Source organism: Mesitornis unicolor, unplaced genomic scaffold (assembly GCF_000695765.1).
Source record: "Mesitornis unicolor isolate BGI_N332 unplaced genomic scaffold, ASM69576v1 scaffold12152, whole genome shotgun sequence".
NCBI lineage: Eukaryota > Metazoa > Chordata > Aves > Mesitornithiformes > Mesitornithidae > Mesitornis > Mesitornis unicolor.
In genome coordinates this window covers 668-26,819 of record NW_010171247.1, presented here as the reverse complement: position 1 = coordinate 26,819, position 26,152 = coordinate 668, and the positions used below count along the sequence as shown (strand labels likewise).

At 39.2% G+C, this 26,152-nt stretch overlaps 1 protein-coding gene across 1 annotated transcript; it reads right to left on the bottom strand.

Annotated features, from left to right (window-relative positions):
- Positions 1-4,331: 4,331 nt before the first annotated feature.
- On the bottom strand, positions 4,332-25,744 carry SEC24A (SEC24 family member A). The gene is made up of 23 exons (XM_010179978.1): positions 25,732-25,744; positions 21,749-22,267; positions 19,330-19,497; positions 17,588-17,665; positions 17,094-17,260; positions 16,352-16,524; positions 15,231-15,333; positions 14,308-14,434; positions 13,841-13,950; positions 13,346-13,458; positions 12,666-12,784; positions 11,996-12,051; positions 11,468-11,674; positions 11,027-11,147; positions 10,287-10,445; positions 9,600-9,773; positions 9,079-9,189; positions 8,514-8,689; positions 6,871-7,008; positions 6,086-6,190; positions 5,859-5,951; positions 5,202-5,305; positions 4,332-4,801 (listed from the first exon to the last, which is right to left on the bottom strand). Exons 1-23 carry the CDS (start codon positions 25,742-25,744, stop codon positions 4,687-4,689), a joined length of 3,249 nt encoding a protein of 1,082 aa, XP_010178280.1. The 3' UTR covers positions 4,332-4,686.
- Between the last annotated feature and the right edge of the window lie 408 nt (positions 25,745-26,152).

Genomic DNA, 26,152 nt, shown 5'->3' with positions numbered 1-26,152 from the left:
GGACGCCCCGGGGGGCGCGGACCCCGCGCCCGCCCCGCCGCCGTCCTCCATCCCCAGCAGAAGAGGCCGCGGCGTTACCTCAGCGCCGCACAATGGGGCCGCTCCGCCTCAGCGCGCAGCCGCCAGCACCGCCCGCCTCCAGCCGCTGAAGCAGGCGCCGCCATCTCGCGTAAGGGCAAGAGAACAGGTAGACTCGCGGGGAGAGCCCCTCGCACGCCGCGCTCATTGGCAGTACAACGCCCGCACCGAAGATGGCCGCTCCAGCCTCGGAAGTGACATCACGGCGCGAAAGGCGGGCAGGGAAAAACAGGGCGGTGGCCGCGGGGCGGTGCCAGGCCAGAGGGGCTGAGGTGGTGGTGGGGGAGCGACAGCTGCAGCCAGGGCAGGGGTTTTTCCGTGCCTATGGGGAAAGCACAGCGGCAGTGACGCGACCCCACGCTCTGAGCGCTAGCAGTGGCCTGCTCCTTCCTTAGTTTGCTTCAATTTCTGTTTTCAGTGAACCTACCCAGTCCACCTTGTGTTCAGAAGGAAAATCTGCTTAACAAGGCAATACAAAACCTAGTGCAGGAGGATAACATTTTCCTTATATAGAGACATGAAAGCAGTGGTCTGTATAGAAATGTAAAGTATTAGAATAAGTGAACATTCATGAAGTGTCACTGCAGTGCTGTTAATACAGCAGGTGAAGGGATTGACTGAGGAAAAAAGCAAGGAAATAATAATTATTGTAACAGAGCACATCTTCAGTTATTTCTAGCAAGATACAGTTGGCATAATACTCAAATTTATGTGCAATAAAAAGTCCATCACACTTCTACCTGTGTGACAAAAACCTACAAAACTGGGCCACAGTATTCTCCCCTTAGGTGAACATTCACATAGCTAACGCGCATAGCAGAAGTACTTGAAAGCCAAACCAAATGAAGACAGCGACATGAGTACTTTCCATCAATACCTCAAACGAATTACCTTCGACATCCTTGACACTGAACGACTTGCACTCCACTCAGGCACTTCAATTAAAAGCAGGGCTTGGCCTCAAGATCCTGAACTCGGACTTCTGAAGACTAATACTAGGATTGCAGCCAAAGCGGTGAGATTCAAGAGCAGCAAGAGACATTGTTACATTTATCAGAGGAAAAAAATGCGCTGACTAGTCCAATTAATATTTTTATACTAAGTGACTTCGAGAATGATAGAATTCTGTATTCAAAAATTGTTAAATACAGAGGTCAGAGTACCAAACTCATGCATTAACTTATGTTTGATGAACCAGAAGCGGCAGTGATGGCAGTTCATAAAAAAATTGACAAGCGTTAAAATGGAATTGCTTTTACAAAGAGATGTTGAAAGAATAGGATGTTAAATGAAGACTGAGGATTATCTGCAGTAAAACTGATCACCATCTTGGGAACACTGCTGAAGGCTAAATTCCAGCCATCAATGTTAGCTGGCTCTTGAGCCCAGCTTCCAAGGCAGATGGCAGGGTACCATGGCAGCGTACAGCACCAGTGAAGGCTTACTGGAAGAACAGACCCCAAGGGAGGACTGAGTAACCGTGCTGACTGACAGGGATGCTCTGGAGGGACAAAAATGCCAGTGGCAGACGAAAAGTTTGAGTCAGCTGGAACTACATTTTCTCAAATCCCCCCTCAGTTTGTATCACCTAAATATTACATTTTAGCTAAAAGTAGAATTTATCACTTGTTGATACATGGTATTTATCTTGATTGATCAAATACATTATTCTATTTTTATTTATAAGAAAGGACTGATGGACTTGCATGAGTTCTTTCAATTGATTTTATTGAGTAGCCAAATCTGATAAATTAGCACAGATAAAATAAGCATTTGCATGTGTTACAAATGACTTTTTACAGGAATAAAACAGTGAAAATTACAAACTGTAAAAAGGAGGACAAGTAAATCCTGTCTCAAATTCAGAAGGGGGAAGATTTATAACTTCATAGTGAAGATCAAATGTTTGAGCTCAGAAAACAAAGGTTTTAATATTACAATATTATACACTACTTTACAAAATTAAATTTACTGTAAGGATTACATCCATAATAGTAAACAGAACCTTAAAATCACATTTAATGGTCCCTTATTTAACAGCCATTCTGCCTCTTTGATTAAATTCTGTTAAGAAATTAATTATAAATAAAAGTGAATCATTCTAGTTATTGCAACACAGTCTATGTGGACTTGGACTCAAATATATTAAATTAAAAACGATAATGAAAGCCAAGTGAAATGGATGGTAACAATGCTGGCTGAACACTAATGTGTCAAATACGGAAATAGTTTTTTAAAAGTCTTCAACTAGAAAAATAGAGTACATTTGCAGTGGTAGAGTTGTCATGCTGAGATCTAAGTACCAGAGCCACGCTTGTCTGTTTTTGCAGTTCATCTTCAGTGTCCTCATTTTTCAACTGTAGGTAAAAGTGACACATCGTGGGTAGTTTGTGTGTTCAGCTGTCCTGTACTGCCCTTACAGCAACACAAGGCGAACCAGCAGACTGTTCCCAGCGGGAGGGAACAAGCTAAGTTCAGTACAGAATTGCTTCCAAAGTGGGAAGAACTCCAAGAGGGTTCATCTCATTCTTGTTTAGACTGTTTCTCTGTAAAACTTAGGGACTCTAATTTGTTAATTGTCACAAAGACTGACATCTTTAGCCATTAATCTGGTGTACACAAAGCAATGAAGCCATGTCCAACATTGATGGTTTTTTAAAAAATAAGGGATATATTAGCAAAATACAGTCGTAGTAAGAAAGAGACTTTGGGTGGGCTGTTAGGTGCAAGGATAAGTTTCAACATGAGTGATAACATACCCAAAACACAAGTTTTAAGTCATAAACTATGCAAATGCATAGCTTCCATTTATGATTTAAATGAAGACACCCCATTCCCCCAGGAAAAAAAAAAATATCAGACTGTCAAAACTTAAAATACCTCTTCACTATGATTAGAAACTGTGCAATTCTCTGAAAAGCTGTTCAAGTAAATATACTCCTGTTTGCTACAGAGAGAGCAGACAGGGATGGTTAAATTGGTTCTATAATAGTCTTTTCATGCTATTTTAGACATTGTTCTGAACTTCAGCTTCTTGTGCTCAAGTGACAAGAACAATTTTCCCCAGAGAAACTCCTCCTCTGAAGTAAGGCAACTCCTGACAATCACGTGCAGCTACAGCCTGAAATGGTAGCAAATGGTTACCCTATGATGTCCTTTGACGTTTGTATCACAAAATGTAAGTTAACGAGCCTGTACATGTTTGACCACTTACAAGTGTTTGACTTGTTCCAAGTTACTTGCCCCACGAAGCATTTCCATATTTTTCCATATGAAACACTTCCATGGGCATAGGGTTACAGTAACTTAAATACTCTTTCCTTTGGTAGCTGTTAATGACAGCTTAATCTCCAAAACAGAACAATTATCAATACACTTCTATAAAATTATTTAAATATGTTTGTACGTGAATTTTCACTCCAATGTTGATTTCCACCTGTAGCTCTGGCAGGGATCCGAGAGTATATTTAAAGCTTTTATTTGGTGCACACTGGCTTTGGACCTAAGGTCATTACACAGCTGCAGTAAAAAAAAAAAATTTAAAACTTCAAGTGTGTCTCCAACCATAAACAAATCTTCAAACACAACATAATAATTTTGGCTTTGGAAAAAATTTTTTTTCTACTTTTAACATCAGAATATTCAATGTTGTCTCAAAACACTAGGTCTGAAGGGCTGTCATACAAACTCGCTTCAGAAACACACTGGATTTTAGGGGGCTAACATTCAGTTAGTGTAAACCAAGAGCCAAAAGTCTACTAAAGATAAACCAAAAAATGTGAGAACCTTCCTTGCCCTTCTCCTCCCACACCATTCACAAACTGAAGTTAAAACTACTCCTTTTACTGAAGAAAACCAAAACTTGCCATCTACCTAATTCTACTTTTGCTGCTGACTCAGTCACTGACTTTTTAAAATGTGCTTCATATAGGGCCAGCTCCTCCCCACTATGTCTTAATTAGAATACTGACTTATTAAAAGCTTTAAGAAATTCAGCCATCCTGTCCAGGTTAAGCTTACCTTTAGTCCTCTTAGCCATAATCCAATTCAAGCACTGGATTCTACGCTTCGTAAGTATTTGTTCGTTTCACAATGAATGGTTGTTTCATTGCTACTTTAAGCAATAAGTTGAACATTGAGATGCTCTGTCTCTAATCACTGGATGCACTCAAAGAATTTCCCTGCAAATCATGATCAGTATTGTGAGGTTTTATATCTAGCATCAAAAAAAATAAATGCAAAGTTACAGAAACATACATTTTGAACAACAAAGAACTCTTTATTTTACAAAATGTATTTCACCTTTTCAGTATTGCCTTTGTAAATGTACTTCATGCTGCAAATACTTACAGTAAAAACATGGTTTGCAGCAAATTAAAGGTGCTCAACCAGTTCCAATACTTAGATATATTTTTTTAAGGTACAATATATTATGTCGTTGCACATTTGATTCTCAGATGTGGTCCTTTATTTGCTTTAGTTCGCTGAAATCACAGTGAGAACTTTTCATCAACTGCCTCAGGCCACGATTTAATGAAGATATTACAAGCAAAATTGTTGTTTAATGCAAAAATCTTTCCTTAAAGAAGTCAGCCAAAGTCTAGTGTTTCATTTATTCACTTGCTGCTGTATATGAAGGAGGAATTCATAGTATGATAAGGCTGATTCTGTTCTGTCTTCAATCATATTTTGCAGAAAACTTGGTTTCAATGGACTGTCATCCCTTAAAAATGAAAATACAAGTGTTTGAGTGAAAGAAACATTTGCCAAGATCTACAGAGCAATGCATTAATAAAGTTACATGCCAAATGGCAAGATACTTCAAGAGCTTAAGGACATAGGAAAAGAGGATCTCAAACAGTCCTTACGATTAATCCTAACAAGTGCTCTTATCAGCATTTACTTCATTTATTTGACATTAACTAAGGATATTTAGTCTTTTTCAGTCTGTTGAAATTTTAACTGGAGACAACTCGTCACAAGTCATATCCATCATCACATCTGTTAGGCACAGCACGCACCGTTGTTAAAACTTCCATTAAGAAAGTTCAGTATACAATATCCAAATATGTTTTGTTACGAGGCCTCTAAAGAAGCACAAAGACTTAAAAAAACCCACTTACTTTATTATATATAGTATAGGAAAGAAAGGTCTCTGTTCTCTCAGCCAAGAAATGAAAGCTATTGTTCTGATGGATTCTGCAGTTTCAAGTTCTGGGAGATGTGTCTAAAAGGAAAAGGGCATCATTAACACATACATGACATCTTTCAGCAAAGCAGTAAAAGGAACACTTAAAATAGCCCAATTCTATCCCAATCAGGTATAAAGGAAACCCATACGGTTACATTTTTTGATGCATAGTTTTAGTCTAATCTCCTTTGAAAGGTCTTGAAACAGCCAAGTGCACTAAACTCCTATCAGCAATTGGCTGTCAGAGAGGTGACGACTGAGCTGTGATTGATACCTGGTTTATTGCACAAACTGAAGGATTTTTCACTAACCTACTGTCCTTACTATTCCCAAGTATGCTCAGTCTTGCTCCCACAGTTCTGAGAAACTTAATCATTGCCACCCTCTTCTTACTGTGCTTTCATGAGAAGATCCATAAAATTTCAGCCTGGAGAAACTTCAAGAGGCAATGCAAATTATTTCTTTCCCTGAATCTGGATTTATAGTGAATAATAACTAGAGGGCTAATAATTGAATAGTGGTATTTTAGTTCTCATGAAAATAATATTCTGGTGGCACTCTGACTGGTGTAAGCAAAGCAAGCACGTACCATATTCTGTGGTATTGAGCCATAATTAGGAACTCCAAGGACTTGGCTGATAAAGCTCTGCCCACAGTTCTTCCCAATCCACAGAAACATTACCTGAAAGATACCCAGCAATAACAACATTAATCCAATGCAAAATCACACCTAAGCAGTCTCCTACACATTTTGATTTCACAGAAGAAACACGTCCAGAAAATCCGCATACTTTTCAAAATCACCACACAACTTACAGAGCCAGCATCCATCAGGTAAGCACCATCCCTACTCAACTTCTCCACTGACAGCTGGAGAATGGGTGGCTGAGGTATAGTTCTGTCATTTACATTAAGAGCACCCTAAAGGAAAAAGCAAAAAGAGAAACAGTGGTTCACATCTTGATGCACTGAAACAGGCACAACACCAGAAGGTTAAATAAGACCAGGATGTACTACACTGAACTGAAGATCGACCCTATTTCTCAGTTCAGTTCAAGTCATGCTTCAAGTGCATAATTTACTAATAAATCTCTTGATGTTTTATTTAGAGAGGGTGTACCTCATCAGCTTGATCTTAATTAGTTCTAGAACTGAAATACCAGATTTGTCACGTACACAAGATGTGATTTCTAAAGTTATTCAGGCTTTTACACAAGCATCCTCTCACTGTTCACAGAACTACTTTGCCATTTTAAAATAAAGGAAGCTATAGAGGGACAAAAGGTTAAAGCATGTGTTATACTTTCTCCATGTACATGTGATTTATAGTGCAAGATAATGACAAGGCAAAAAGTGAAATAAATTAGAAAAAGCCTTCCACATCCATCCATAGCCAGAGCACAGCTTCACTCCTGAAGTCATTCAATCCAGTCTCAAATAATAAATGCATACAAGCAACAAATAGAAAAATAGAAAATGGGCAATTTTAGCTACACAGCTTTAATGTGAAAAACTTGCAAGTTTTTAACACAACTTTATTTTCACATCATACAAATCTTTGTGATTAGAGAAACAGACCACATAGCGATGCAAAGACTCACCTCATCTGTGAGATTATCAACTCTGTACAGACTGGGATGCGTCATAAGCATGAGGTAAACAAGGGGCTGGTTTTTCACTTGACACATCGTAAAAATGCGGTCATCTAAGCGTGCATTCGTCCCAGTTTGAAATGCTTTCTGCAAACAATCAGGCATTTAATGTCACTGTTGAAGCAGTGAGAAGCTGCATTTAGCACACCATCTATTGTTTATTTCTAACTTGCTTAAAACAGAGATGAGTCTCAAGTATTTTCTCATGGTGTGGTATCTTACCACTGCTATTTTACTTCTCCATAGTTCTCTACAGTGTTTCACATACAAATCATAAAAGCCTCTTTATTCGTGTTTCTGGGTTCTGTGACCTTGCACCTGCAGCCCTTTCTGGTGAGCACTCCAGCTGAGGTGAAAGCATCTTGAAATACATCTCTTCTCTCACACACCTCAAAAATGCTACTTGATGGCATTTAAAAGAACAAATATTGGAGCAGTTTACTACTGGCTTCAATGTACAGAACCTTAGGTAATCCTGGATTTACAATAAAGACATCGTCCTGGCTCGTTGGGACAAAAAACCCCAGCTATAACTGAAACATGGGCTCGCTTCTCCAACTTGACTAGATCAAACACTTACAATGTCTCCTGCATGAAAGAGTTCAAACATCAGTATGAACATGCTAGTAGCAACATGCTAGTTAGTTTCTTATCAAGAGGTAGGAATCCGAAAACTCTTTAGAACAGAAAGCCAGCTTGTCCAACACTTAAAATAACTTCTAGTATGAGTGCAGGGAAATCCAACCAAAAAATACACTGAATAAATATTGTTAAATGCTTTAAACCTTTTGCAAGAACAGTCAGCCAGCTACCTTGCTGCCATCCAGCTAGCTCTCTTTTAATGCACACTGAGCTGCTGTGTGAATCTACCTTTCCAGAAATACACAAAAATTGTATTACTTGAAAAAACACTACCAGTACCCTGCCACATTCTCTAGACTAGTCAGTATCTTTAATATTTTCCTAATCCCTTGCTTAAAACATTTACACTTTTGTTTTTATACACACTTCTAAGCTCCTGCTTCTCAACTAGATCGCTCTCCATAGCAATATTCTTTAAACATCTTTTCTGTCCCCTACTGCGCTCCTCTGGAGGCAAAACAGAAGGCCCATCCATTACTCTGATCATCAGAATTCTCCAAATTCCTCATTTGTTCACAGCATAACAGACTCAAAGATAAAAACACACATTTACCACCTGTAAAATCGTATGTTATCTTCCAAGGCCTGAGAAACAATTAAGCAGGCTTTGTTCTACATTGACCTTTCAAGTCACCAAATTCTGGTGTGCAGAGAAACGGAATTACCTTGAGAAAACTTTATCTGTGCAAGGAGGATCATTCTCAAACGTATAAACAATCTCAGTACTCTAATGGCAAATTGCAGGAAGGCTGGTTTTATTAAACAATCTCTGTCAAGCAACTTCTCAATTTAGAGAAAAAATACTGAAGTATTTTTATTTTACTGAAACACTTCTCAAAAATACTGAAAGCAAAGACAGATGCCATTTTGTACATCAAAAAAATGTCCTTTTACTTCAAGTTGACATGCAAAATCATCATCCCCTTGCACAACTTTCTTTTAACTCTTACCTGTTTTAAGAGTGCCAGTACATAAAGTGGAAAGAGCCGTAGTGAGTAGGGGGCCATGAGGCCAGGCTGTTGAATGCTTAGGACTGAGGAACGGTAAGCAGATAAGGAATCTATCACTGCGTTAACCAGGGCATCTCGAGCATCACTCAAAGTAGCAGAAACTGATCGGTCCACAGCTACAAGAGAGCACCAATTTCAAATAAGAGACTTTTCCTCCCTTGGTAGGAATACAGTCACATACGTTAACTGCTCTCATTTTTACATATACTTCCATGCATCTTAAGCTTTTACTACACTATAGAGGAAGTCAAAGACAAGCAATTCAGGAAAAAAGGCCAGGGGCCTATGATGATGCACCAGACTATGACTAAGTCCAGGTGACCGTGTGCAGCTGTGTCGATTCTTTACCGAAACCAAGCATTAAAAAAAACAAACCAACCACCTCTTAGTTTTGCAACTTAGAAAGTGAGAATCTTTTCTTCTACTGTTACTTTCCAAAGGATTACTGCTTGGAGCTTCAGGGATATCATCCATACATATCCAACCAAGCTTTTATCATGCTTACCCATATTGGCTAACAGCCCAGTGATGGCTTGTACATCGGCCCCTAGGTAGACATCGCTTAGTGTTGTTACAACAGGTAAGCACATGGTATGGACACGAATTCGTCTTTCACCTGTAAGGAAAGCGAACTATAGGCTCCAAACAAACATGACGAAACAGTACAATAAATAGCACAATACAAGAAATGGCACTGTTTACTCAATAGCAAAAAAAAAAATTAATCTAATTTATCATACAAGTGGGGAATCAGGCCATGTCCAGTAGCTTTTAAAAAGTTAGTTCTCAGTTTCTAGGTTAAGTCTACATATTTTCAGACCAGAACTAAGTTTCCCAAAAAACTTCTTGGTCTGGAAGAAGCAATAACATCAATAATGCTGTAACACATCACAGCTGTGATCTTGATACGAGATACAATAGTTTGTGTAAGTTACTGCAATTGAATTGCAACTTATAAATGGACACAAAAGAGACTCGTCTGAATACTGTGCCGTTACTGCAGCTAACACTACCTGTGCATCCTACCTTTGCTGGATGTGTACAGGAGAGCCGACTGAAAAGAGACAACTTGCATATCAGTAAGACTCTCTTCTACTGACATTTGCACAGCATATCCCGCATCTGGGTTTACATTGGGTAATGACAACAAGTCTGTAGATCGTACGAAGAAGTTCCCATGGAAAGTATGAATGGAAAGACCTAAAAGATAAGCATTGCATCAAATAAATTTTATTTTTACAGTTACAAAGCACAGATACCATTCACACATCTGCCATCAGTGTTAGATGGCTCTGTATCAGAACATTAAGATTCTTCTCAATGAAATAAAGTGTCTTCAGGAAAGGTAAATATCCCACACAATAATCCACAGAATCCACAAAGCCTAGCAGAAACCAGGAATTTGGAAGTCAAATTAATGCAGAATAGTAGTAAGTCTTTAGACTTCAAAAACAGTCCCTTGTTGAGATACCAGTCCAACAAAACTTCCAGTTTTAACCATTATAAAAAGGAACTCAGATGCCAGTAAATACTGCCAATACAGCCTTTAATAAATAGTCTGATCCGTGTTACTGAATTTTACTTTTCTGATCTTTGTCTTTTAACCACTTAAGCTTCCATAACAGCCAAAATACCAAGCAAAACATTTCCCACATAACAGCAAACGCCTGCTTCCCCTCCGCCCCACTCAAAATCCAAAAACTGTGTTCAAACCTTTGGTGCATCTTATTCTCATGACAGCCTCAAACCCAATCTTTCTAGTTAAATATCGCTTCAGTTCCTTTTGCAATTTCTCCACCTGGACAGGGTTGTGTTTTTGATGGTAAGACTGGTAGTAATAGACGCTACCTGCAGAATACCTTGATATACAACCTGAAACAAAACCAATACACGTTGGCAGAGTGCAGACAGTTGCTGCTGTGGTCTTTAAATCTATCAGTTGAATGCCATATTCCCTTTCATTATTAAGCTGTTCACACCTGCAAACAGCTTTGTTACACACTTGCAGACCTGCATACAGAGACAGATATAACACAACTGTATGTTAAAGCATGTGTGTAGTTTCAGGTGTGGAATAGTTTTCCACTGGCCTGAAATCACAGGTACTTTGTCACTTGAAAGTTTGGTTAAATGAAGAAAGAATAATCTAAATGCTAATAAAGCTTACTCTAAAGATGTTCATGGTTAAAAAGCATTAAAGGAAAGTATTTCAGCCACTTACATGAGGATTGCAAGAATCCTGACTAGGGGAGAATATGGAAACAGCTAGGTTAAATGAGGAAAGACTGAAAGATTACATTCTAGTCACTGTCACTGCTCATCAAAGATGAATTTGCATCCTTACATGCTCGGTTAGTTCAAATCATGTGCATATGCTAAATGTTAATGCAGATTCTATGTATTTCCCAGAAGTACGAGAGCTATGCACCCCAAAACAGTGTAATATGACTTACCTAGAGAGGCCAAGTCAGAATATTGTCCACTGAGAAGAAATAAATCCACTGCAACCTGCTGCCCTGAGCAGTCCAAGGCTAACTTCTTGTAAAAATCAGTCGATGGTGTCAGATGTATGTCCTGGTAATACAACAGAGTATTACAAAAGACAAAGGAAATTCAAAGAGATTAACACTTTTTTTGCCTGTTTTCAGGGACAGTAATTATTGATTCTCCATTAATGATCACAATGATATCTTAACAAAAAAGAAATTAAAAATCAGACTGTTAATCTGTGTTTACAGTTATTGGGTTTTTTTTGTTCTTTCTACTGCTTTAACAAAGGAAGGTTGTTAGCTCAACAAGAGAGTCACAAAGTTAAATCAGAACAGGCAATTCCAGAAGCAGCTACATGTACAGAAGAGGGTAGTCGGTTCTCTCAACCTTTCTGTTTTTCTAACCTTTGCAGTTGCTCTTTGGTTTGGCTCCTCTCGTGACTTTAGTGCTCCCATTCCCACAGATGGAAGCTGTGTCTGGAAGACAGAGATTCTACCTCCAGTGGGTGACATCAGTTTAAAGGCAGCCTGTAATGCAGGCCCCAGAGCACTCTGAGTTTCCAGGGACTTCGTAAACAACTGTGGCAACGACTTCAACAGATCTTGAATTAGCTACAATTGAGAAAACAGAAGTATTGAGGCTAGGAGTCTTCGGAGTTTTCTTCTTTATAGAGCTGATTGCTGGACATACATAAACATGTATTAACAGTTCTAACATGAAGGTCATAAAGAAAAAGCCCTAGCAAAACTCAAGTACTGTCTTCTTTTAGGTTGGCAAATGTTTACAGTCGTGCTGATAAATTAAAAAACCTCTTTCTTCCACCTCAAACTTGGCTTTTAAACTGTAGATGTTAAAGAGCATTAAGTAATCCACAAATTATCAAGCATATCCCAAACTACTGAATGTCACTAGTTATTTAAAGTAGTTCTTACCTCTTTATTTTCATTTAAATTTACTAATAAGTTTTCTGGCATTGGTATAAATACATCTGGAAGAAAAAAGAAGTGTTTAAGTTATTAACACATCAAGCTTCCCCCTAATTGTACTTGCCAACCATTACACCTGTTGAAAAAGAATACAGTATCAGTCTGTAAATCCACTCAAACATAATTATGCTTATGAGAAGAAAAGGTATCCACATATCTGTGACCAGAATGCCATCGACAGGGCTGAAGGATAATCAAGACCAATACATAAAAGTGCATAACAGATTTCTCTGGTGTTCATTCCACCCTCCCCTAAAACACAGGGAAAGGTGACTCGAAACTAAAGGCAGAAGCACAAGCAGTAAGCATCAGTCACCACAGAATCTATAGCAATTTATCAAGCCCAACTATTTGGGATCATAAATGAAATGTAAATAATTGTACAAATGAAGGTGGATATTAGGAAGGCTGTCTTCATGTTTTAAGTCGTGAACAGCCACAGCATTGCTCAGACATCAGGGGCTTCATGCAAGAACACAGACATATGCTACTTCTAAAGCCATTACTAGAGAGACTAACAATCCGATCTAGACACTCACACCAGATACATTTTTAAAAAGGCTGTCAAAAGCAGCAGTCATTAATAGATACTTATCACAAAGTTATTTCTGCATACCTTCAATATCTGAAACTATAAGCATCTGAGGCTGAGAGAGACCTTCCTGAAGGCTGTAGAAGTGGATTGTGCTGTCAAATGTTATAAAGCCTATTTTTGTTCTAGTGTTCCCAGGAAGCCTAAAAATGAGACATATGGTGTTCAGCAAGATGAAATTTCATTTCTGCATGTTTGGTTTTTTTTTAAATAAAAGAAAGGAAAGGAGCTCATAGTAGAGTCACCTAGCAGGTACTCAAATTTTTAAGAAGGTAATAAGAAATGTAAGAAAAGGAAGAAACAAGGTGCAAAACACCAAGCAGCATTTGTGTGAGTTCCAACGGCATGTACTTTATGAAAACCTTATTAGACTTATGCATTCCTTTCAGCAAATACTTGTCTAAATTTCAGCTTTTAACAAATACAGTTCCAAAGACATCATAAACATGATGTTTATTCCTTTTAAGGATTGCTGAAGCAGACAGAAAAAAGCCAGACTGAGAAACAAGCGTCAAAATTCCCTTTTATACTGGTGCAGCTGTGATGGGAAAAAGACTACAGCTTTACACTACATTTTAATACAACATTGGCCATTGCTAGCCAATGCTAGGGAACTTCTACGAAGGCAATACTGGCATGTTGATGTCTACCACAAGTTTCATAAGAGAAACAAAATTAGGAGATTCTAAGAAAAAGGTACTTACAAGTCAAGATTGTCTAACAAGGTCTGGCAGACTGTATTCAAGTATCCTGTCTCTATTGCATTATGAGAGACATCAAACACAAACAGGTACACAGGTGGCTGAGGTGGACGTAGCTGAGCAAAGAAAAGATTACCTTTAATTTTCAAAATGGCATTTATTAGATTGGGTTTATTCATTCCACTGCAAGTTTAAACTCTATTAAAACAGCACACAGATCATAGCTAAAACTTCTGAATGCATTCATCTCTATAATTCCAGAATTACAGTTTTCTTCCAGAAACACCTACATATACTAAATACAGAGGAACTCTGACATCATAAATGTTTGGAAATGAAGAACTGTGTGAAGTTCTTCCCAAGAGTTCTCAGATACTCTCCCTGAGGCAGAAACTGTTCTACTGAGCTGAAAAGCATTCTCTATAACAAGGCTTTTTCTGACTTCCCTCTGGAAATAAAACAAAAGGAAAGAATAACCAAGAATAAATAAAGCCTTACCATGTATTCAGATGGAGCCATAAACTCAATAGTAGCATTCTGGACTTCAGGTCTTTTATAAGGTTCTCCATAAACTCTTGTCACAGGATTATACATGAATTCTTCAGGAACTATGTAGGTAGGTTTATATATTATTACTTTACACTAGTATTAGCTGTGCTGCATTTTAAAACAATTACACCAACTCTTTTGTGCTTATTGGACAACACTCCCTGGAGAACTACACTAGGCAGGGCAGCTACTTTGTCACTTGCCAGAGTACCTTGGGACACCACATCAGACTTGCTGTGCTTCATTACTGACACCACTGTCTTTGCCCATGGGAAACATTTCTCATATCTCCCAGCCCCAGCATGACTGACAACAATCCCCAGTACCGCTATGGCCAACCATATCACAGTTTCAAAGGCCAAGATGGGAAAGGTTAACTTTAACAGTTTAAAGCAATAAGTACATTTAAAACCTACCATCATTCACTCTATAGCACAAATTGCATTTCCATCTCCTTTGGTCTAGAAAGCTGACAAAAGGGTTAATGTACGTCCGGCAGGAACGGCATCTCACAATAGTGCTTGAAGTGACCACTGGCAATTGCTGAAAAAGAAAAGCTTCCTGTTTTAAATCACCACCACACTACTGCTATTCATCTACAGTAACAACACGATCTACACTGTGCTTCCTGGTTAGCTAGTCAAAGCATACTCGAAGGAAGAAGTATTTCTGCAACCTCACAACACCCCTACAATTCCTTAACAAGATTACTGGTCAGAACTGAGCTCTAACTTATTTGGTTAGAGCCAAATTTGGCCTCTAAAGTCTTGAACTTTACACTGATTGTTTAAAACAAAGTCCTACACTCAGTACAGATAAAAAAAAAAAATCAGGAAAAAGCATATCTTTGAAAAAAATATTTCAGTTGTGAAATATAAGTGTTTAAAAGAGGCACTGCTAAATTCAGGGTCCTTTGGCTGTCAGAGGGCATCCAAACCCCTTTAACTTTGTCTTAAGTTAAGAATTAGTACTAGGCTTGGCTAGATACTGGCTACAACTGACATGTGACAAAATAAAGCTATCTAAGCAATACTGGAATTTGGGTGTGTTGCCTTCTTGTCACACTGAGTGCTGTGCTCCCTCTAAGCTTTTTTTTTGGAGGTTTGGGAGGTTCTTTATTAAGAAGTGAGGGTTGAAAGTTTACAAATGGCAGGGAGGACATTTTCAGAAAAGTTACAGTGATCTGTGTGGAACAGGGAAATGCCAGTTACCAGGGTATGTTTTCTGGGTCAAGATTAGCCAACATATGTGCCTTTCTGTTATAACTTGTCCAGCTCTGGAACTTTATTAAAGGCATAATTGATATTTCAGCATTTAAAATTTTTAATATTTGTCATACCGATAAGTCTTTGAAAGGATGAAGCAGGAGCCCCAAAGGAAGTTTGGCTTTATTCAATAAGGCCTGAGTTTGAGGAATGTTAGTCAGGGTACAGCGGAACAACCTACATGGAGGACAAAGGGTTATTTTCAGAGGCTTTCAGATAATAAAGTTATTTCAGTAGTGCAGAGCATCCTTTAGACTTTTCTAGAGCTGGTGATGGTGAATTTCCATATCCAGATAAAGGACCTTCTCCAGGTCTGCCAAATCGTTCTGGTTTAGTCTGAGCTTGACCCACAATACGTACTTTGAGTTCTTATTTTATACACATGCTCTTTACACAGAGCTGAGAATCATTTCAGTCACTCAAGTCAAAGTTAAGCCTAACAATGGTCGAAGTTGCACCAAATCTTCATGTACTACATGTTATTTTGGAATACCATTTTGAGGTGGCCTTATGTACAAATCTGAACCAGCAAAGTTTAAAAAGTTGTCTTAAAACTACACAAAAACAACTATAAACTACCTCACAGTCATTTTTAGAGACTTCAGAACTCTGGTTTCCAAAGTGCAGATGTACTTCTGCAAATCCAGCACACCTTGTTTGTATGACTGACTTCACAAAGACACTGTTATTTCCTTTATCTATGATAATCAGATTTACAAAGCAGGAGTACCTGCTTGGTTTGCTTGGTCTCCTCAGAGATTACTTGAATAACCAACTGCCAGCCTCCTGTTTGATGTTCCATTTACTCTGTTATTTTAAATGGTTACTTTCAATGCAGAGGTCACTCATGTTTCTGCATTCCCAATCTTTTTGGTGTACCTCACTCAAGTGAGTTACCTCCTATTTTATGTGTCTTTCTTCAATCATAGTCTTTGGCAGCTATGTTGTAAAGTTTTTGTATTGTACCTATCTATAGGTGCCTTGCAAGCAACGTTTCTTCCTCATACTTTCTACACAGAATTTTCCACAGTTCAAAGGTTAAACCACTTACTGCCTTTATCTTAGCATGGCGAAGCCCATTTTTAATGTTTTATAGTCACAAAATTAAGTAAATATTTTGTGAAGAATTATGTTTACAATTAGGAATTTAGACTTCTATTGATTTTGATGAATTATAGCAAACAGCTAATCTTACTCAGGATTACAGTTGAGTTTCTGTATGTCTTCGTGCAGGTTTGGGACCGGAGCCTTTAAGAGGGTTGTAGGAAGAATATTTCTCTCTTGAAGAAGATTCACAGGTCTTAATCCTTCTTGCTGTAGACTCAGGTTACCCATAGCTGTAGTTAAATGATTAGTGCCCAGGGCAGGCTAGAGACCAATAAAATTTCAGAAATTAACACCAATTATTTGGATGAAACCCATAGTTCATTTAAAAAGCAAATATATTTTCCCTTCAATTTTTTTGTGGTTTGTGTATAAGCTGCTATTGTATTATGTTGATAGATTTGGAAATACTATTTGTTACATAAACTTGCACTTAGGCATGTAACATAATAGGGGCCAAAATTAGCATATATTTACTACAAAGCTTTTGCAATGCAGAGGTTCAGCTGGCAACACGTTGGTCAGTTCACTCTGAAACTTCAGGGAAAAACAACCAAATGCCTCAGCTAAAAATAGCAATCCAAGGGAAGAAGAACATGCCAAAAGCAGCTGAAGTTTTGAGAAATATTCTGAAGAGACTCAAGGACAAAGAGGTGGCACACAGCTTTTCCAGCAAAAGCATTCATTTCAGGCTGTGTCCGTCATCTTGCACAAATGGCGCATCAAACAGCAAGCCACAGCAGCAGCACCCCATAGACGCACAACACACACCAACCACCGCTTTTCTTTACACACACACAGGCAGTACTGAGATAAAAACAGGCAGTGTTTACCTGGTGGAAATGTTTTGATCCATCTGGATATTGCAAAGCAGATGCTTGCATTCCTGGTGCTCCGGGTGGAGAAGTATTTTGGTAGCCTGGAGGTAAGGTAGGGTAACCACACCCAACACTTCTATTCACCTTAAGATTCGGGGGTGCAGGAGAAGGATGTGGAGTTGCTAGAGGCAAAGTAGACAAATACTTTAAATTAATTGCTGAAGAACTGCACCTTGCTCAATGTATTAATACAGCAGGAAAGCTTTTCGTTGTTGTTTAGTTTCCAAGTGTAAGCTACTGACAGCCACAGCCAATTTTGCAAATCACTTTTAACTGTGTTACCACACTTAGAGGCAAAGACATGCTAACTTTCACTGCTTCAGATTCAAATTTAGTTTCAAGACAGACAACGAACCACGTATGTGTGTTTGTACACAAATGCCTAACCTTCTACCTTTTCCAGACTCTTAAAAAACATTATGGAATAGTAAACTTTTTTGACTCCTTACCCATGAGGCCACCACCTTCTATTGCATCATAGCTGTTTTGGACCGCAGACCCGTCGCTGGCAGCAGATGTAGCATCACCTATTAAGAAAGACAGTCCCAGTAAAAATTTTCACAAGTTACTAAGAAGTTGTAATGAGGTAACTGCAAAGAAATCCTACTTGCTGGATGAATATTAAGATTAGTATAGTTTTGTTTCTGTCCCAGGATGAAACTGAATTAAATACACATCTTAGCCTCTTTCTTGCACACAATTCACCTGTTTATGTGACCTCAACAAAGGACATTCATAAAATGCCACAATCTTTTCTCAAGAAAAACAAATGCCCCTACACTTCTGGTTCAGTGATCTTTTAAGATTACTTTAGATTAGGTATTCACCGTAACTTCCAAGCTGATATGCAGTAAAGCATCAGGGGACACTTCCTCCTCATCAGAGGAAGTCTCTGTAGCCTAGCTGCAGTTTTCAAAGTACCTTGCAATTCAGGTGCTGAGTCTCTTGAAGAAGGTTTTTCCACTGATAAGTCACGGAAACACCACATTCGCTTCACTGACACACTTAGGCCAGTACTGCTCACCAAATACCAACAGCTTTGATATGGTCACATACCAGTCAAGATACAAATGCCAAATGAGATAAGAAAAACCTTGAAAATCAGAGATTGCAGCCAAAGGATAGCTTTTTCTAAGCTATGTCTACACATACAAAATCAATCATCTATTGCCAAGGAGAAGCAGCTACTCAGTTTACTTTTTATTACCAAACTCTTCAAAGATGGCCCAATAAAAGGAACTTGCATTACATGCTCGGTCTTGCTAGTACGCAGCAGTCAACCTATTTCACAGACTAAACATTTCTATCTCTCCAGAGCCCTGGAAATGTGTCTTTTCATTATGAAGAAAAGACTTCCTAATCGAACGCAGTTTCTAATGAATTTCATATGTTCAAAACTAAACTAAAGCCAAATATCCTATTGTACTCGCACAGCTACCACATACAAGAAACTGTCAATCTGAACATGCAAGAAACCAACAGTGTTGACAGAACAAACTACATGTGTGAAAATAAAACTGCCAGTTACCACATGGCTCCATCTAGCATGTGCACTAAATGCAATACAACTACGGGTATGTTTGATACAGAGCCCTGAGGAGTTCTTAAACAACAGCGTATTTGTGCAGGGCCCACAGGAGCAAGTCCGGTATCTCTTCTACAGCTGACACTTAGCCTCTACTAACAACCTGCAGAAAATGAACACATCCAAGGTAGGTGTTTCAGCGATTTTACACAGAAGGGAAGAAGAAGTTTCAGCTAAGTAAACAGGCAAGGAATTGCAGGGTCCACATTTTAGCTTTCCCTGCAGAATAAAACCATGCAGGAAGTTATGCACAGATTATGCCCTCTGCAGCAGTCAGGAATGCAGAGAAATCAAAATTTCAATATAATTTTAGAACACTAAAAACAAAAAAAAGAGATGGCAACTATGGGAGACATTGACATGCTAAACAGCACTTAGAAAAAAATAATTAACACTTCAGAATAGTTATTTTATTAGCAACTGTCAACAAGAAATATTTTACTGCTTTCCAGCTCCTTACCCGCTCCATTCAGATAAAATTACGCTGCATTAGTATCAATGCTACTATCCAAGCCTCCAACAGAACAGTGTACTTGACTTTAAAGGCTGCATATTAGAGCAAGTTGCAAAGTTCAAATTCAAAAAAAAGAACAAACTGTTTCCTACCTTCTTGATTTGCAGCTGAATTTAGCAGAGATTGTGCATTAGGTTGACCTGCTGTGAGTGCTGATGGCCTAATTAAAGGTGGCCCACCAACCGGCGGAGGTCCTAAAGGTGGCCTTGAAGGAGGGTGGAGTGGAGTTAAAGGCTGAGTCACTGGTGGAGGCACAGATCCTGTAGAGAGATTAATTTTTAGAAGGAGTTTAACCCAGCTGGAAAAAAGTCACAAAACTTTTGCTATAAAAACACACAGACTGAGCTCTAAATATTCTTCTTATGCAAATAAGACAGCATGAGATAGAGACACTCTAATACTTGTGTCGGTTTCACAACTTCAGACTGTTCCTGTCGTGCTCTTCTCATACTGGGTTCCCGTAGCTTTTATTCACCATCTCTTTCAGCTTTCTGTTGCTATTGCTGGTAAGACTTTCAAGAGGCACAGAAAGCACACCAACTTCAGTTCCAAAGTCTGGACTTTTTATAAAGCTACAGTACAGCCTCATATTAGACTGAATAATGAACTAGTAAGAATCTGAACAGATTCTTCTGACAGGTTGCTCATCTTCCACTTGAAAAAGGTCATGCAGAACAGTGACATACAGGTTCTATAGCGACTAAAATTACTTGGGGAAAAAGATTTCACTTGGGAAAGCATCAGCAATGTGCACTTTGAATAAACTTGCTCTGAAATGTTTAACCCTCCATGTTAAAAGTCACATGGAAGCTTTTAATTGCTTCTGTTTTAAAATTCTAGGATTTTCTCTAGCCAAGACATTTAGAAACCCAATTGCTTTTTTTCCCTTCAAATAACGCCAAATCCTAAGAGCACTTCCACCTCTTTGTTTCCTATTATTCCAGAGGTCTGTAAAACTGCTGTTTAACTCCAGAAAGACATCAGTGTATTTTAACATAAAAGACAGCCTTTCAAAAGATAAGGGCGAATTGTCCAGTATCACCAGATCTCAACACGGTACAGAAGCTGGTGAGCCACACACAAAGGTATACCGACAAACTCCCCACCTCACAAAACATGCAGCTTCACCAGCCTGCACCGTGTGGTCACATTTAAGGGAGGGGGGAAAGAAAAAAAACAAAGGGGAAAAAAAAAATCACATCAAGTGAACAAACAGGTGGCTTCACTGAAGTGTTTGCTACTGCAAAGCTATTTAATGATTGTTACAGGCAGGCAACACTATCACAAAACTTTGAAAGATTCTGTGTCTGAGAGGCTGTCCAAAGCTGGCAGGCCTTTGTTCTAAGAATGAGCATGACTGCTAAGTGAGGTAAATTAATCTTAAAAGTTATCATTGTCCTACAAAAAAACCTACCAGGGAAATTGCTCAGGAGGATTCACCACTGAATGGATGTAAGAATTCTCCTATTCCAGACACTCACTCTTATTTCATATGCCACCTTCAAAAATTTGTCATCATTTTCCTAACTCCAAAGGACTGTTTATTCCAGAAATAGTTTCATAAATTCTGTGAGCTTAAGACAGTTTGAACTTCTTAACAAAATTAGCCATAAAACAAACAACTAGAATGAAGAAAACACCTCTAATCAGTCTAACAGCATTTCACAAGAAAAAAATAGTTCACCAAAAAAAAATCACATTTAAATTATTTCTGTATGAACTCCTATTAGCGTGCTCAGAAAGATGGTTAGGGAAACCTCCATAACAACAACCGGTAGTCTGGCAGAAAGAAACATGAGTATTAACTTTGTTTCCATAAGAACCACAAGTTACATGAGAGGGCTTCTATCACTATTTAGTGATAGAAAAGCTTTTCGCCATTGCATACACCAGTCCACACACAGCAGAAACAGAAGTGGGAAGTCTTTGCATCTCATGCTTTCGGAGCACTTTCTGAAGACCAACAATTATGAGTGAAAATTACAAGTTCGCAGAAAGGAAGCTTTCCATTCAACTGGCCTCGATTTCAGTGGCACAGAATGCTTTTCAGTTTTCTTTCTAGGCTGTGCTCAAGTTGTTCACATCAACCTGAGCCGTTCAGAGAACTACCAGAATCAACTGGTTAACAGAAAGGCTGCGAGTTTTAAACTGCAAAATGTCATGCTCACTTAACAGGACTACACTTGTCAACTGTGAAGTCCCCGCTCGACTGAAGCATGCCAATGCTCCAACAGTCACCCACAGCATTACCCACACACAGCTTCCCAAAATGAGACACCGTGCAAGAGTTACCCGCCTCAGCCAACGGCAACACCTGACCTGTGCATACAGCTTCCATTTCTAATCCAAAGAAATCACCCCAGTACTTGTGATGTGCATTTTCTCAAAGTATCTGCTTTGACAACCTCATTCCACAAGCAAAATGCCACCATGGAGTCAATTCTATATTCTTGTTTAAAAAAGGAACACTGAGAAATGGACAATGACAAAATATCAATAAGTTACTGTTACCTGGCTTCATATAGCTGTTCTGAATCGGAGGACCTCCTGGAGAAGCAGCATATTGGTAACTTCCTGGAGGATTTGTATCTCCTGATAATGACAACGGTGGCTGAGCTGACCCTGTCCTCGTCACGTGAGTCAAATGGCTTGTTTGAGACCCAACTGGCTGACTCATAGGACTCTGGCTGTACTGCCAGTTTGAATGCACTGGTGGGCTAGCTCCAGGAGGAAAGCTAGGAGCAGATGATACAGCAGAGTTTTGCAAAGCAGGCAGCAGCACTTGTGGAACAGGACCTGTCTGTTGTACTGGTGACCCAGAGAAAGGTGCCACTGGTGGTCTATTGAGAGTCTGCCCAGGTCCTTGATAACTGTTTAATTGAGAAACATTCTGAGAGCCACTATAGTTATACTGTCCAGAAGACGGGTGGGAAGGAATCTTCGCTGGCGGCTGTTGTGAATACGATCCTGGAATCGAAGGGCTGTATACCTGGCCATCTGACGGCTGCATCAGCTGATTTTGAACAGGACCTGGCAGGAAAAAAACAACACAATAAACCCTTTAGAAAGTCAGTGTTGTGTATGACTTCTGAATAGAAGAGATATTCCTAGGAATCTCTTTTCTTAGGATTTTATTAGTCTCTGAGCCTTTTCTTTTTGGTGGGGGGGCTGCTGGGCTTTGGTTTGGTTTTTTTGTTGTTGTTGTTTTCTTTTGTGTGCGTGTTGGGTTTTTTGTTGTTTTCATTTGTTCACTTGTTTGTTTAAAAAAGACAAACAAAAACAATCAGGAAGTGACAGAAGTACTGCTACAAGCAACATGGATTTGGTAGTATTTTGTTATCAAGACTGAGATCTTTGTTTTGTTTTACAGTACCCTCGCAACCACTAAGGATCCCAGTGCCTGAGCGCAATCCATCCTCCTGGACCAAAATTCACAGATAATATTATTTCTATTTTCAGAAACACCCAAAACCAAGCCAACCAAATAGGAGTGCTCTCCCACACAGCTGGCGGCAGTACAAGTGAGCAGACCAAAAGCAGAAGCAGCCACTACGTAACAACTCGGTTTCACCTGACAATTGACACCAACATAAACTTTAGATTATGGTATAAAGACAAGAACAGACAGTTTCTGCATAGGCCACACTGTGCCATTTCTCAAGTGACAGTTAATCTATGGAAGATTCTGCAGTTAATTTTAGTAAGAGAACTATCCATACACATACTGCTCATGCAGGCAACCAAGGGGTCATGAACATGGAGAGAAGGGTAATTTTACCATAAAATTCACCAATCGGGAAGATAAAACTTAACAGGTTAATAGTCCTTTTTATGTATTTGTTGGTTGGTATAGCTGAACTAAGTTTTATTTATTTGAAGAAAAGAAAAAAAATTAAAAGGTTAGTAATATTCCAAACAGTAAACAATGCTGTCAAGAGCATCTTCAGCTTTCTGCTTTACACAGGAACACAAGGAGACAAAATACCGTGAGATTTCCAGTGGAATAAGAGCTCCATCAAAAAAGCTACTACTACAGGTTGTTCATACTGTTGTCACAAAAAGACATTCTAAAGGAACTATCAACTTTAAAGTGAAATCCTTCTGAGCAGAATATGCTAGATAATGCACGCCACAGCCAGTCACAACTCCTTTAAAAATCACTAAAACACTTTCCAACGGTGCCTCATTTATTTAAGCAAGTCATATTGTGGTTCTCCCCACCCAAGCAGTTTGAGTATTGGAGACATTCTACATACATAGTCAAAGATCTGAAAGCAGAAAAGATCCTCTCCATGGTTTAGGGTTAAGATTCTCTTTGCAACACTGTACTATTTTCCAGATTTCCAGAAACAATTAAGATTTGGACTTTTTTTTGAACCTATATAAACAAAAGCACTTAATCTTCCAGATCAGAAACCCCTGCGGGATTCAACATTTCAATTTTCAAAAACACGCAGAAAGATGAGCTTGGAGAGTGGATATACATTTATCATACAAATACTGGAAACAGCTGTCACCAGAACAAAACTTCAGAATTTCACTTAACAGCAGAGCAAAGACGCCTCGGTTCCTATTGAAGCATTCCAGGCAAATTTCGAAAGGTGACGAAGGTCACATTTCCAAGTTCAAAAACTTTGAACTCGGGCCTTTCTGACAATAAATTAAGCTAAACACAGAATACATTGAATTAGGACAAACGCTTCACCAGTCATTCAGCTCCTCATTCCCTAGAAAGCCTTGGGCTATGGTTCACAGACGGCTGTTACTTCACCGAGTATCCACGTGTCCACAGTAACTACACAGCCAAGGCCATTCTCACTGCCTGTTAATTGTGCATAAAAGGTATGTACCATATTATTCTCCACCCATTCATCTCAATGCGCTACTTATCTTTCAGTTAGCAAATCCAGTTATACCCCTCTGTCCTTACAACGCTGCTCATAAATCTTAGTAATAATTCCCTAAAATCAATGGTGTCTAAACAAAAAGCATACAAACCTGAAAATGCTACCAGTTATGACTCACCTTCGAAAATGACTCTGCAGCGTATCAGACAGGTTTTCAACAACTGATTTACAAAATCCACTGTAAATTAAACTTGCTAACTCTAAGAATGATGACGAATTCTTACGCGATGCCAGGCCTCCCGACTGCATCAGCATGCAGTTATATAACAACATTACTATAAGCCATACGAAAAATACAGAACAAACACAAATTAATTTCATAACTTGATTATTCACCTTCAAGCACAACTCTGCAGCCCAGGCAGGAATCAGAGTACTTGGACTCTTATGCGCTGTTTTCCCTGCCTGAAGGTTAAGTTTGAGAATAAAGCAATGGAAGTGAACCTCTATCAAGGCCAGTCAGAGAGCATCCAGGCTCTCCAGCTTTCCCCAAATGCTGCTGCTGGTTTCCTTCACTGTTCTGTGAAGCCAAGAACCAATAGGGAACTAAGTGTAGACTGAATCATGCAGATGACCTGCATGGCTGCAGAACCACCATTCAGAGCAGAAATAAGCAACACAAGAAAGGCACCTTCTTAACAGCGAAAGACACCTGTACAGGAACACAGGGTCATTTAACATCTTCAAGAAATCAGAAGTGGCACCAGAATATATATGAAAGTTGCCTGATGGTTTTATAAAGCAGGGGGGTCAAAATATTAGTACAGGAGGCTAGGATTCAAGTCACACTCTCTGCCATACAGAACTTCAGCATCACCTACTCCAAGCCAGTTTACTATGTTGCCTTCACCAGCCACAACCTCTCCAACCTCCAGGGAGACACAAAGATAAACACACGGAAAAGCTGCATCCCAACCATGGGATCGCTCACCACCAGTGCCCACTTTAGCTGGCTTTCACCCACTGGTTTCCAAACCCAACAGCTTCTAAGGCATCTCATGACCGCAAAGTGCCACGCTAAAACATCACATAAGGAGAGCAAAACGGTCCCAACAGAACTGTTTCTCTTTCTTGTTTGCACTATTAACTGGAAAGCAAATTAGTAACCTGCAGTTAAATGAATACAGAATTCTGGTCCTATTAAAAGAAAAACACAAATGAAGCAGAGGAAGGTTGTTGCTAAGCAACCCAATGCTCCGTGCTAAACAATTTCCCGGTCAGCACACGGTGCTGCTGTGACAATTTAGTGCCTTCATGGACACATGAGCTCAGGGAGCTACCTACAAACAGTAAAACAAGCAACAAGTTGAGAGGAAAAGCTGACAGCTATATAATAATTTATGATTCTGCTGATAGCTTGCTTTGCTCACAGACCACAGTAAGTATCACAGCAGCACCCTCAGTATGATCTAGACTGTTTTAAAAAGCTTTGCTTTCATGGTAAAGATCAAGGATCACAGCACCTTCTCAACATGTATTTTAAACAATGCTAAGAAAAGTCCACACTTGAATAATCGAATTTATTCAAAAGGCCAGCAACCCAAACCTTATCTCTAACATACCATAACAACCATGTAGTTTTATTACCTTGTATTTGCATAACTCTAGATTTCAGTTCTTTATTTTTATACACTTGACAGCCAGGAAGCCTGAAATACCTCCTCTTCCAACTGCCTCCTCAGAACCTCCATTCCGTGCTTAATCCGACTACAGGGAAATCAGCAACCCTAAAGTGATGCCAGTCAGTAAATCATCCCACTCCATTACTCCATGAGCTGACGTTTTCTTTGTACATTCTCTGCTCAGACCGTAAGCTCTCCGGAACAGAGGCTCTCTCTTCATACGCTTCCCACTTTCTTGACCCCATAAGCAACTCTACAGTTGTTTGGAAAACGTCATTGTGCAGATGACTTTGAGAAAAAGTAGTAAGTGCACTGTGAAGGAGGAGGGGAAGACACGTCAAACTATTTAATTACTTGTGCATAAAGCAGAAAAATCAAAAGATCTC